The sequence below is a fragment of the Nematolebias whitei genome, chromosome 1 (genome assembly GCF_014905685.2).
Source record: "Nematolebias whitei isolate Nwh7 chromosome 1, NemWhi1, whole genome shotgun sequence".
Taxonomy (NCBI): Eukaryota; Metazoa; Chordata; class Actinopteri; order Cyprinodontiformes; family Rivulidae; genus Nematolebias; species Nematolebias whitei.
The window spans coordinates 17,562,798-17,577,193 of NC_056498.1; the positions used below are offsets into that span (position 1 = coordinate 17,562,798).

Sequence of the window (14,396 nt, forward strand, 5' to 3'; positions counted from 1 at the left end):
CAGCCAAGTCTGTCTGAAGACCCTCATTTGGGACAGAATGCAAATACAGGTAGGCAAACTTGTTGAGTGTCATGAAGGCAAAAACCAACAGAGAGGAACAAGACAGAGAACCATTTGATAACTGGGCTCCATAACCAGTGATGCACGTGTCAGACAGAAGGTAACGTACTGCAATGTGTTCATGCGAAAAAAATACAGTTGACCATCCAACCTATCCAACACAAAGGCACACTACAAGATTGGTTTGGTTCAATGAAAGTGGTTTACTTTGCTTTTTATATCTGTGCAAATGTAAGGTCATATACAACTTTAAGTTCTAGTTTAATGCGCTCCACTTCTGCCAATGGTTGTAACCACCATGGTGACTTTGGTATTGGAGCATATTAAATAAAATGACATTGCAGATGGAAACTGATTTAAATATGGTTTCAAAATCACAGGTTTCAAATCTGACTGCCTAAAATTGATTACTATATTTCAAGATGTAGTCCAACCCCACTGACATGGAAATAAAGTCATAATGCTATAAACCTGTCACTTTTACTTTGCTCTAATAATCAGTGCTTCCTGCTATTCTTAACTGCCTAAGCTGTATTAAAAGGAACCATGTGTCTTTTATGGGAATTTGTGTATTCACTTTCTTTGTATGTTTATTACATTTGATCAATTATAAAACAACATTACCTTCCTTCCCCTTCCCTTTAGCCCATAAACACATCTTGGAGTCACAGTGAATTGCTATATATATAGCATATATATATATATATAGCATATATATATATATATATATATATATATATAATATATATATATATATATATAGCATATATATATATATAATATATATATATAATATATATATATATATATATATACATATATATATATATATATATATAAATAAGAAAAAAGTGAACAGCACTTAGAATGAGTATTGTACAATTCAAGACCGTATGCATTAACAGTATTATGGTACAAAATACCTTGTAAGAATTGTATAGTTATTACTTCCTAGATATGACAAAAATGGATCCCATGTTTTGCCAAAAACGTCTCTATAGTGCCGTCAACATGTCAAATAATGAAGAGGAACATAGTTGATACCTATGCCATACCTTCTGCCATTATGTCTTGGAGGGGATTCTTTCCAGGCAGCACGGTGGTGCAACTGGTAGAGCTGTTACCTCTCAGCGAGAAGCTTGCCAGCTCAAATCCTGGTCCGGGGGCCTTTCTGGGTGGAGTTTGCATGTTCTCTCTGTGCATGCATGGGTTTTCTCCGGGTACTGCACAGTTTCCTCCCACAGACCTGACACAGGCTGATTGGTAACTCTAAATTGTCCCCAAGTGTGAGTGAGAGAGTGAATGGTTGTTTGTCTCTATGTGTCCCAGTGATGGACTGGAAACCTGTCCAGGGTGTACCCCGCCCCTCGCACAGTGATTGTTGGACATGGGCACCAGCGACCCCCGTGACCCAAAATGGAATAAGCGGATAAAGATAATGGATGGATGGGGATTCTTTCCAGTCCTGGAGGAGGCATTTTCTTGCACAGAAAGTTAACATTCTGTAGAGCTTTCTTTTATATCAGTCACTGATAATAGGATCAGTTTCTCCAAGTAACATATTCCAGTATTGTACATCCCTTGTATTCCAATAAAAGGGAAGGGACTGTTATTTCAATTAACAGACATAATTTTGTTCATTTCTATACCAATAATCTGCAAAAATTGTTTCACTTTAATACAAACCAAAAGCAGTGTGTGAAGATGAAGTAGGTTTGAATTTTTACCTTTGATAAGGTGAGATGTGAGTCCTGTGAACAATCATGAGTTGAGTGGCTTTTACAGACTTTTAAGGTTGCATTTCTGCAAACAGCGTTTCTTTCATTATCAGTAATATTACAGTTAAGTACTGTAAGCCGATTTGGTCAAAAAGAGTTGTTGCTCTGAGTTCCATATGTCCTGACCAACCAAGACTGTTGCGTCATTCCAAATAAATTTCCTAAACTGTAATTTCCGGGAAAAGTTTTAATTTGAAATGTGTATTTTTTTTTTTAACAAATCACAGCACCTCCAAATCTGAGGCCATGGTCCTCAACCGGAAAAGGGCGGCATGGAAGTGGAGGAGTTCAAGTATCTTGGGGTTTTGTTCATGAGTGAGGGAAGAATGGAGCGGGAGATTGACAGACAGATTGGTGCAGCGTCTGCAGTATTGTGGACTCTGTACTGGTCCGTTGGTAGTGAAGAGGGAGCTGAGCTGTAAGGTAATACTCTGTTTACCAGTCGGTCGATGTTCCTCCCCTCACCTGTGGTCACGAGCTCTGGGTAGTGACTGAAAGAATTAAATTGTGGATACAGGAGGTTGAAATTAGTTTCCTCCGCAGGGTAGCTGGACTCTCGCTTAGAGACAGGGTGAGAAGTTCAGTTATCCAGGAGAGACTTTATATTTGAAACGTAAGTTGCATTTCAATTACAATATTCCCCTAGCTTTTCCAAATAAAAAAAATTGTTTCAGAATATGGTGGTGTTCACAAGGTCATTGTGGTGCAGCAAAGCTGCCACAAAAACAGGAATCAAGGCGTGGAACGTCACACTGGGTATGAACTGTAAATATACACAGAGAACGCTCTCAGGTCATAAGTCAGAGGAAGGCCTATGCCATCGTTGTGGGTGTCTGAATGCATGAGTGACATTTCAACATTCATTTTTTATCTCTGGAACTCATTATAAAATACTATTTTGAGGTTCATAAAATGTTTCTGTAAAGTCTCAAGGCTGAAACAATTAAAAATGAGTGCATTTTTACAAAAACATCTCCCGTTCTGATAAGTAAATTAATCAAGTCTCTTCTTTTTCAATAAGTTCTATCAAACGCTCATCCTCATCTTTTCTTTAGGCTCTTTCACCAAACAATTCCACAAAATTGTCACAACAATGTGCCTTTATGCTTTCTCTCAGTTCACCGATCTCCATTACAATCTGTACAGATGTTAGTTTTCAGAAATGAGATCATGGAACCAAGAGGTGCAGCAAAAATCAGCTGTGTTGACATGAACACAACGCATTAAACGCATGACAGACGTCGCCCATGTTTTTAAATCATGACATTTTGTTGTGCTGTTCCTGTCGTCACACAGACAGATCACTTCATCACATTGAGCCGCAACACCCTACTTCGGTGTATTGAGCCAGCCAGAAGACATCTGAAACCTCATTTACGGTGCACACCCAAGTTCCACGTCCACCTCAGCACCACTCCACCTGGTGTAGACGGCATTTTGTACCCGTTTGGAAACGTCCGATCCCGATCAGACCAACAAGCGGACTGCAGGTCTGAGAGGTCAAGGCCGAAATTAATTACTGTTGTAAAACAATTCTAGTCTTAGACTCCATCTTTATACTGTTTGTAACTTTTCCACAGAAACTGGCTTCAATAGATGAGAACCTTTAATGTCAGGATATTTTAGGAAATTCAACTGTTTAATTTTTGCAGATCTTTGTTTATCTAATTTTAAGACCCAGTCAGAGTCAGATTTATTACAGTGATGCATAAAGCCTCCATTATCAGTGTATTATTACACACTGCCCACTTCTATTTGTTGCATCTACTTACACTGAAATAATAAACTATTTTCAGAACAACACACAAAGCTGTACGTCAAGATCTCATCTCTTTGACCAAATATTCTTTTTTTTTTTTACTTAATTTTTTAATGAGAAAAGACAAATAAATACAGACAGAACAGTGGCTAAGATGAAAACGGCTGGGAAGAGATGGAGTGTGACAGGTCAAAGGATGGAAAAGCAGCTGGTTTAGAGCAGGATCATATGAACCCCTACAAGTCTGTGACAAACCAAAACTCTTTAATTCTGTCTTCATTTGCTGTTGATATATATTACCCAACTATTAGCGTTGTGTTTAAAACTCTCCGGTGTGTAGATGTTGCTGTGAGAGGACGTAGAAATGTCAGGTCCACCAGACAGGAACAGACGAAGCAAAACAACGCTTTCATAGTCTGCTAAATGAAAATAAATGATACGTATGTGAATCGTTAAAAAGAATACAAAACCGCTTTTTTGAAGGAGTTTTTTGTGTTAGTTTTTACTTGAAAAAATATTTTAAAAAGTAACAAACAGAAAACAGTAGTGGTGGAAGGCTGAGCTCGTCTAAATAGAGGAAACACTGAAAATCAAACTGGACTGTGACACGTGCTTCATTTCTATAACTTCATTTATGGTGATTTAAAAAAAAAAAAAGACTTGTTAGATTCAAATCAAGCAGAGTCCAAACATGCAGGAACATTTCAGACGTGTCCTCTATGAGCCGAGCTGTGGGGTCAACGGACTTCAGGGGTCTATAGTTGTAATGACGAGGGAGGAGAGCAGGAGGGAGAGACGGACTCTGTCTCGTTTAATTAAGGCTTGTCTGCTGACTTTAGGAGGTTTTCTTTGCTCCTTCTCTTCACGTCCCAGTTGTAGACTCGTGCCATGTCTGGAGGAAGCAGTTAAGATGGAACAGGAACAAAGAGAGTTCAACTCATTACCTTTAGGCTTCTGTTTGGACATGGAAATGGTGGTTCAGCTTTACGACTGTACTACCAACAAGAACTGCAGCTATAGGATACCTTAGTAAGCCTTATCAAATAACACAATAAGTGTTTGCGTAATCAGATACACATGTACTGGATAAGTTGTTCCCAACTTTTAACCTGGGATTGGACCTTGCATACCTCAGTTTCGGGAGGATGCGAGAATCTTTCTCCACATCTGTGACAGACGTTCCTTATTTTTTGTTTCTCTATCCAAGACAATAAAAGTTTGGCAGACAGAGCTGAATGACAGAATTAGCAGAGACTCTGATTGGACTGAGTACCACATCTTGTCTTTTGACAATCAAAAAATGTTTAATTTCTTTGACAATTTGAAGGCAGGGAGCTCCTCATCTGGAAACATAAATTTCATGTTGTCATGCTGGAAACATTGACACCTACTGGTTAAACAGGGAAACAGTTGACTTCAAATGACTTCAAAGTGGTTTTCATGTCAGAAATCATATGAAATAAATAATTAAAACTTGTCACCGCTTTTTTTTTAATACCCGCAAACCATAGTGCAGCAAGTTCCAGAGGCTAAAACCTAAAGACGTAAACTTTGGGAGGTCTGTTGGTGACACAGCTGACTGGATGATTTAAGAGTCAGATCTATGAAGGTGGTGGAGTTATTACACCTACTTTAACTAAAAAACTAAAAGATGGCTGCCATCATGAAGGCATGTATGTTACAGCAGTGGGCGAAACGGGACAAAGATCCAATCTAAATCTAAGTTCACCAGGTGTAAACAACATGGAGAGAGCAGGTCAAACAGACTGGATGAACCTGTGGCAGAAATATCGAGTCTTTGAAGGAATAATCGCAGATTACGAAGAGAAACTGTCGAGTTTGAGAGATAATGAGCGCAGGAGCTAATAAGACAATGACAACGCCCGTCAAGCAAACTTTAAACCCAGTGCTCACTCCAAGCAGCTCCCTGTCTGACCCAACCAAGAACTGAGCTGCTATCTGACCCGATTGCCGTTTCACCGTCTTGTTTCTGCTCCGTGACAGAAACGCTCTCTGGAAAACGTCAACGACCAATCTGCAGTCGAGGCGTGTGTGCAGAACTCAGCAGGTTTAAGAGAGCATCGGGTGCGCAAAATCATAAAGGTGAGGAAAACAAACCTGCAGAAAAAAACAGCAGAATGAAGCTGTGTTGGTGACCTAGTTGTTACGAGCAAGAAATTGCGCCGCTCAAGGTGGCTGCTTGTTGGAGCAGCTCTGTTACTTTCATTCTGAGATTTTGCTTTTGTAAACTTTAATTCCTCTTTTTCTGGATGTAAATCACATTTTTTGGATGATTGTTTCCTCTGGTATCGGATGCTGTGCAGTTGGAAGGATTTTTACGGAAACTTTTTTAGTTTTGGACATTTGTTATGATGCGTAACCATGGCAACAAGGCAGTTTCTACAACCAACAGCAGCTGATTAACATCTCAAAATCTCAAGTAATATCTCAACTACAGCCCTAAATTTCAAATGAGTTGAAAAGGATGTTCTGTGGACGCATTCTCATCTACCTGCCAGCTGTGCTCGAGTGCCTGACCACTGAGATCCTGGAACTAGCAGGAAACATGGGTCATGACAGCGGAAGGACAGGATCGTCCATCAGCACCTACAGTTGGCTGTCTGCAGCGATGAGGAGCTCAACAAGCTGCTGGGAGGAGTGGCCATTGCCCTGGGAGGAGTTCTGCCCAACATTCAGGTGATCCTGAAGCCCAGGAGGCCAACCAAGTGCAAGTAAACGGATCAATATCTGTGGCCAGTTTTTTCAGATCTGCTATAAGACGGACCATCACAAGAGATCCTTCCCGCCCACAACCATCAACATCTAGAACAACTCTTTTATGAAACAAGGAAAATGAGCTACAACAACATTTAATTTCCCTCTGAGATTAATAAAGTATTTTTGAATTGAATTGAAGACCAAAACCAGGCCCCAAGTTCCAGCACCAAGCCAGGACTCCTCTACCAGCCATCACTGATGGACTTTATGCCAGCAGTTCTACACCATCAGCCATCAGGTTAGTGCACCAGTTAGGCCTGTCACGATAACAATTTTGCTGGGCGATTGTCTCAGAAATTATTGCGATAAACAATAATATTGTTTGAAATTTGATAATAATTAGTAATTAATGTCAAATTTAAGAAAAAATGTTGATTAATTTGTATGTAGTACCTTTTTGACCACTGGATGGCAGTATAAGACGGTTTGAACTGAGGGATGGATAGTGAGGGACTGAACAGCGTGTCTAAGAAAAATGGGAGGGAGGCCCCTTGACGTGACATGGGCTGTCGCTCATTCCGTTTTTTCGGTTCTCAAAATGGCGGATGCTCGGTGTGGTTTGAGCTCTTTAGCATAGCATTTGTCACACAAAGCTTTTATTTAATAAAATCTGTAAAAAAAAAAAAAAAAAAAAGAGTACTCAAGCTTCTTTTCGCAGAGAAAAACAACATTTTATACGAAGCCACAGGTTTCAACTGTGAATTTTAGAGCTTCGACAAGACGGAGGTTTTTTCCCCCGAGGTTGGCTTGTTAGCTTAGCTCGTAGCTTAGCTGCTTTTATAGAACAATAAAGATGATAAATGAAAATGACGTCGATAATTTTCATTCATCATGAGATTAATTGATTTATTGTTTATCGCGACAGGCCTAGTACCAGTTTCTACTGGAACGGTTCATCAACAGCCCGAGCCTTGGCTCAAACTGCACGTTAACATCACAAACGTTACTAGTTTTGGGTGTCTTGGATGAAGAAGCATCAGAGGGTGGATAAACTTCTCAGCTGTCACTTTGTCTTAAATGTGAGACCACCTGTATACTCGTACCTGGTAATAATTCTGAACAGTACATGTCACTATTTGTTTACCGTATCAAAAGCTCACATTCACCATGCTTTGTTCCATCGCATTCAGGCGCTACTGCGGTCAGTTCAGACACAACAGACCCCATCGTGGAAGGATACTGACTTCAGTGGTGGTGAACTGGTCTCGCAGGAAATCTAAGTCATCTTCGAGGGTCTCCAGGTTGCGAGACGCCGTGGACAAGTTCTTCTCCAGGAGGGCCTGGGCTTCGTCGATGTCGTACTCTAACATGACGTTAGCCTGTCGGGAAGGAAACGACAGCCCTCAGCAACAAAGGATGTTTAACAGAAGTCAGAAGTTAAGATGATAAAACGTTTTCCTGAGCTCTACTCACTCCTAACCATAGGCAAACTTTGTCGGTAGGCGGCACGGAGGCCTTGCAGTAAACGTTGTCAGCCAGCAGGAAATGTGTTTCCATTGACTCTGTGGTGTCCTGCATTAACAAAAGCTTTATAAATATCTTTTATTATCCCAGTCAGGAAGGTCAGGTGGTTGGTTCAGTTTAGTTGGGATCATTTTGGGAGCACTTTTTCACATAAATGAACATTTCTCTATACATTCTATCAAAGAATATGGACGTGAGCTTCATTTACTTTCTGTATTTTTATATTCACCCATGATTAAAAGTATTACAGCTATTTTAATCAGCAAATGCTTTTTTTAATTTAAGCTTATTTTCACAAAATAAACAGGACTTTGAAACACAGGCAACAATAATAATAATAATAATAACAGCTTGCTTTAAATTAAGTTTCAGTCGTTGCCATCGTCACTTGGTAAAGTCTGAGCTGGTGTCAAAACGAGCTGCAGAAGAATTCAGATTTCCTGCTTTGCTTTTTACACTGAACACCACAAAGTAAACTTTACAAACAATTAAAAAAGCTAATTTTAAGATTAATAAGAGCCGGTTTACACAGTTGTCACACACCTTTTTTTTCTGCATATGCCGAAGGATTTCTAGTGTCTGTGTGATTTGCGGGATCTGGCTTTTCAACCTGCACGTGAAATACAATAAATTTAAATTAATAAAAATAATCCAGGCACCCAGTACATTATTATACAAATACAACATGTTGTATTAATACAACAAATAGGTTTAATGCGATTATTGCAAACTAAGCTGTAAAACTCAGTTTCTGTGTTTAGTGTTACCGGAGTTTCTTCTGAGACAAGTTGACCTCCATGTATTTATATTTCTGGTACTGCTCGTCCAGCCTCCTAAGCACTGCGTCTGCCGTCTCGTTCCCAGGCAGCTTCATAAAGGAGTCCACATCCTCCTGCAAAATACAGCAGGCAGCTATTAAAAAGATCTGATTAATCTGAAAACTCAAAGTGACCGGTTTATTTCAAGTGTGAGATCTGCAGCACTCACTTCCTGACAAATTAGAGCGCTAACACACAATGACATAAACCGCTTCACCACTGATCAGGGCGACTCGAGTCGAGTCCCATCTTATTGGTTCTTCTCAGGTGCAGCTGATTTGACACTGTGGCTTGTTTCCCGGCTTTGTGGGACGGATCGTAACTGTAATCTGACTTCAATTATGTTTTGCTTGTTCCAGCACTAGCTAAAGGTCCGGGTGTAGCCGAGCTGCGCCATCATCTCTGTAAATGTACGCATTTCTTGTGGCGCTGTCCAGCTCACGCTGACCCCTAACATCAACCAATAAAGTTAGGAAGGTTTGGACCTCATCATTGCTCCACAACACTACTTTTGGAGCTTTCATACCGAGCTACAAATTAGAAAAAAAAAAAAAAAAAAAAAAAAAAAAAAAAAACAATAATCGGGCGGGTCATCCAGTGACATAGCTCCACTGGTCAATCAACAGCTGTCTGCTTATGTCTAAATCGTCACATTGGAGCAGTTCACTTTGAACCACAAACAAGGTGGTCCCAATGGTCCCATCGGCGTATTGTTTTATTAGTGCTTAGCATATTTTTTGTTAATGTTTTTCTTAGTTCATATCTTGGATTTTACAACTGTTTTTCTTTTACATTTTATTGTTGGATGTAACTGGGACCCTGCGTACATAATGTCATTCCACGACAACAAAGAATCTCTGACTCTGATAAACCGGGCTGAGTGGGGGTGGGTACCGACAGTGTGCAGGCCCTTAACTAGTGCAGTGTGGTAAATGGACTGTATTTATATAGCACCTTTCTATCTTATCAAGACACTCAAAGCTCTTTACACTACAACCTGTGCCTCATCTACCCATTCATACAGCACTCTACTAGATCTCTACAAAGCTAATTGAACAAATCATTCTAAAGAGACTAATCAGAGCTTTATCATATTCATACACAGATGGGACACACATCAGAGGCAATGAGGGGTTCAATGTCTTGCCCAGGGACACTTCAACATGTGACTGCTGGTGGATTCAAACCCCCAACTCTTGCATTGGAGGACGACTGCTCTAACCACTCAGTCACAGCCGCCCTGCTACACAATAGCAAAGCACCAATATCTAACAAGGTTGAGTCTTGTTAGATTAATCTACCTGATTATTGAGCATGCATCAGCATGAAGCACCAGTAGTGTTTTAGTTGATCTACTAACAGTCTACATCAGGGCTATTCCATTAAATTGCTCAGGGGGCCACAATTACTGAAATCCAAGAGCTCAGGGCCCGAACATCTGGCAGTTATTGTCATTAAATAAGGTTGTTTTACAATTTATAATCAAGTTTTATTTTAAAATGAACCAACTGGTGGGCCGAAGTGAGCAGGCTTTTTTAATATCTACATGATGACACACAAGCTCTTATTTGAATCTATTTTTTATTACTTTTGCCTTCAATTTATTCTTTATTATTTTCAAAGTGGCTGAGATGGGGTAGAGGCAGGGAAGGTGACTTGGGATCCCAAAGTCCCAGGTTCAATCCTGAGCCATTCCCACATGTCGTGGTGTCTCTGAGCAAGACACTCAATCCCTAATTGCTCCCCGGGTGCCCACATAGCTGCCCACTGCTCCACCTGGATGTACTCCAGGTGCGATGGGTTAAAAGAAGAGAACCAATTTTACCATTGTATGGAAACATACAATGATCACACATAGCACTTTATTAATTTATCTTCCTTGAGACGTCTAGTGATGAGATTTACAGCTCCTGAATGGGAGCTGGATTCTGAGGATTTGTTCCGTACATAGAGCAGTTTATAAGAACCAAGCTTTTAACAGTTAGTCAGGTGGTACAGTGGCATGACATCACTACGTGAATAGTGACAGAACTACTTATGCATGTAGTGATGTTCAGCTGCAGCCACTCTTGCTTGTGCAAGAGTGTTAACCCATTTTTAACCCCCTTCCCTCCTGAGTGAATGCTGCCACCACGACTGCTGTGCTCCTCCCTTTTGCCCATTCTTCATCTCAGTTGAGCAGTAATGGTGTGTCTGCATCGATGTGAAATACGAGGGGAAAGAGAATGGCTCACATCCACCTGCGACTCCATTCCCAATGATCGTTTCAAGAAGTCGCTAAATATATTCAATCATTCACCCTTTATTTATACAGGTTACTCTCATTGAGACTAGATTTGGACTGTTCATGAACGCCACACCTATAACAACCCGTCTTACTTAACAAGAACACTTCCATCTCAGCAGGCTGGTGTCTTGATCCAAAAGTCTCAATTTCAGTTTTCTGACTGCACTGATTTCAGATGCTCTCCGTTTTTAAAGCTCTACTCCAATACTATGTTAAATCAAGCAATTACGGTACTTCAAATTTAAACAAGTATTTAATGCATTCTGAAAATTTAGTTTGCTGTGTACCATATTTCATTCTGATTGTTCAGCACTTCGGGTTTCGCCTGTGACTCAAAAACAAAATATTGTACTATAAAGTGAGTCCTTGTGGCTCAGTGCGACTAACCTGTATAAATGAAGGTTGAATGAATGGGGAAAAAAACCTGAGGAGGTAAACTTTAAAGCGGGCAGCACGGTGGTGCAGTTGACAGAGCTGCTGTCTCTCAGCAAGCAGGTTGACCTGGTTCAAATCCCGGTCCGAGGACCTTTCTGGGTGGAGTTTGCATGTTCTCCGTGCATGCGTGGGTTTTCTCCAGGTACTCCAGTTTCCTCTCTCAGACCAAAAACATGCATGTTAGGCTGACTGATAACTCTAAATTGTTCCTAGGTGTGTGAGAGAGAGTGAATGGTTGTTTGTCTCAATGTGTCTCTGTGATGGACTAGAGACCTGTCCAGGGTGTCCCCTGCCTCTTGCACAGTGATTGCTGGACATGGACACCAGTGACCCCCACAACCCAAAAAGGAAGAAGCGGGTAAAGATGATGGATGGATCTTTAACGCTACAAACTTTATAACTAGTTTACCTCTTTTGTCCTTCTGTTATATGATTTTCATAATATAACTTATCTGCCTTTATAGATATTTGTAAAACAAAATGATAAATAAAAGTAAATAAAGATCATAGTTTATTTACAAGTAATATTTTACTGAATTCACCAGCAATGTTTCCCGTTGATGACTTGCCAGTTTGTTTTATAGAAATAAATGACAGTACACCTGACAAAAAGCAGAATGTACATAATATTAATCATATTATTATTAAGCTGCATTCATTAGACTGGATGCAAATAATCAGGATTGTACATTTAATTCGTGAACAATAAGGATAATATTAAGCCAGCTAATCTGTCACCAGTGCAGCTACCAGTTATAATGGCCACCTGAAATAACCTATAAGCTCTAAAATATACAACCTAGCCTGAATATAACCAGCAGACAGTATGCCCATACATGGAAGCGAGCAGCCGCCCAACATGCACACACAGCAGGATCGGCTGTTAGCTCCGCCGCTAACTTAGCCACCTAGCTCGCGGTCCAGATGAAGCCCCCGACACACCGTCCAACTCCACGAAGCTTTAACCTTACAGTAAACTAGTGAAACTGTGAGAACGGTCAGGTTTTACGCACCACAAACACTGCTTCAGGGATTCCCAGGTGCTTTTTCTTTGTCGCTTGTGCAGCATTGCTATTGTCTATGACCGCCGTCATGTTGAAAAGAGACTCCTTCCTGCCTGACGTATGCGCATGCGTACAAGACACAAGAGGAGGCGAGCAGAGACTTGGCTGCCTCTAGCGGTCATAATCTGATACTGCACGTACCTGACGAGGCGTCAACGTCGTGTTGGCTGGCTGTCGTTGGTCAAAGACCACCAGTGTGGCAAGCACTTTTAACATAAAATTGGATTCACCACGCTTACATTCCAGATATCTGAAACTGATTTATGACTAGACATATTAGTTATTTAAAATATCTTTAATTATATTTTGACAAGTCAAAATACTTATTTGAGATATCTCAAATTACATTCTGACTAGTGTAAATGACGTCAGATTTACCACTGAGTTGTATGGAGGCTTCCATTCAAGATATCTTAAACTGAATTTTGACTAGTCAAAATTCAGTTTAAGATATCTTGAATTGTTATTCTGACTAGACAGAATGTAAATACAGATATCTTAAATTAGCATTATGACTAGTCAAAATGTAATTGTTCCTAGTCAAAATTCAATTTTAGATATCTAGAATGTAACTACAGATAGTCAGACTACTCGATTTTATGTTAAAAGGGCTTGCCATATTGGAGGGAAACTTGTCAGGAGACAGAGGGAGAAGAGGAAAGTTAAGAATGTAGGACTGAGGAGTGCAACTCTGGATGTGAGAACGTTGACAGTTAGAGATCTGGCTGACATGATGCAGAGAAGGAAGGTAGATGTTTTTTGTGTCCAAGACACCAAGTGGAAGGGCAGCAAGGCTCGCAACATTGGAGCAGGGTTTAAACCAGGGCTATTCAACTGGTGGCCTGCGACTGACTTCAATCCGGTCTACTTCTTTTTTTCTTTTTTTTTGGTGGGGGGGGGGGGGGGGGTGAGTTCTGGGTTTGGGTTTTGGGTTCTGGTTCTTGCATTTATGATTCAGTGCAATACAAAAGTTAACAGTTCATTTTAAACTTTGGTTTATTTATATAATGATTTTAATTGCTGGATGTCCAGCCCCCGAGCTGTTGGCTTTCAGAAACTGCGGCCCCCTGAGCAGTTTTGTTGAAAAGCCCTTGTTTAAAATGTTTTACAATGGTGTGGACAGAGAGAAAAATGGAGTAGGGGTGTTCCTGAAGGAGGAGTTGGCAAAGAATGTAGTAGAGGTGAAACAACAAGTGTCAGATAGGGTGATGTGTCTGAAGGTAAGTAGAAGGTCTGACGCTAAACATTGTCAATGGTTATGCTTCACAGGTTGGATGTGATGTGGAGGAGAAAGATACATTTTGGAAGATTCTGGATGAAGTGATAAAGAGTATTCCCACAGAGAAGAGAGAGTGGTGACTGGAGACCTGAATGGACGTGTTGGTGAAAGAAACAGCGGATGAGAAAGTGAGGCAATCCAATAAGGAAACTTTCTTACGCCTAGATGCAGCCACAGGCCTGAATGGAAACCAGTACCTCATTTATTTTTCAAGTTATGCTTACAACATGCATGGATGGATGAACGATCGAATGGAGAGTATTTTCCAACTCTCCCTCTTCACTCCATAAGGGACAACAAAAATGCTTACATTTGGTACTTGTTTCTTTGTCCTGTTGTACCAACCAGCCATGATCCTCATACTGAGGAGGTATGACCTAGTCAAGTTGTTAAACACAGTTTGTTACACAGAATAAAACATCACAGTTTAACAGTTTGCCTAAGTTGCACCTCATTCTTCAGGGTTGTAGATGGAGAAGTAGAAATAAGGCAAAGCAGCAACTAGAAGATGTTTTGAGATGTCAGAGCTTGCTGGTTGTTTGTCCATCACCACTTCAGTATGCAGCAGACAAACTATTGGAGATATTCAAAAACCAATCATGGCTGATTTAGCATAAGTCCTTCATGTAAACTTCATGGAGATTCACTGTCACTGAGCCTGATACAAAGTCCAA

At 40.4% G+C, this 14,396-nt stretch overlaps 1 protein-coding gene across 1 annotated transcript; it reads right to left on the reverse strand.

Annotated features, from left to right (window-relative positions):
- Positions 1-4,148: 4,148 nt before the first annotated feature.
- vbp1 (von Hippel-Lindau binding protein 1) lies at positions 4,149-12,507 on the reverse strand. The gene is made up of 6 exons (XM_037682790.1): positions 12,393-12,507; positions 8,607-8,731; positions 8,383-8,449; positions 7,789-7,887; positions 7,556-7,694; positions 4,149-4,489 (listed from the first exon to the last, which is right to left on the reverse strand). The coding sequence occupies exons 1-6, from the start codon at positions 12,471-12,473 to the stop codon at positions 4,413-4,415; spliced, it is 588 nt and encodes a 195-aa protein (XP_037538718.1). The 5' UTR covers positions 12,474-12,507; the 3' UTR covers positions 4,149-4,412.
- Positions 12,508-14,396: the final 1,889 nt, after the last annotated feature.

Bases quoted from the DNA above. Each gene is read 5' to 3' on its own strand.
- vbp1 (XM_037682790.1), bottom strand. From the start codon at position 12,473: ATGACGGCGGTCATAGACAATAGCAATGCTGCACAAGCGACAAAGAAA. The intron at 8,450-8,606 runs GTAACACTAAAC...TTTCACGTGCAG, and splicing joins TTGTCTCAGAAGAAACTCCG to GTTGAAAAGCCAGATCCCGC. The intron at 7,695-7,788 runs GTGAGTAGAGCT...CCTTCCCGACAG, and splicing joins AAGTTTGCCTATGGTTAGGA to GCTAACGTCATGTTAGAGTA.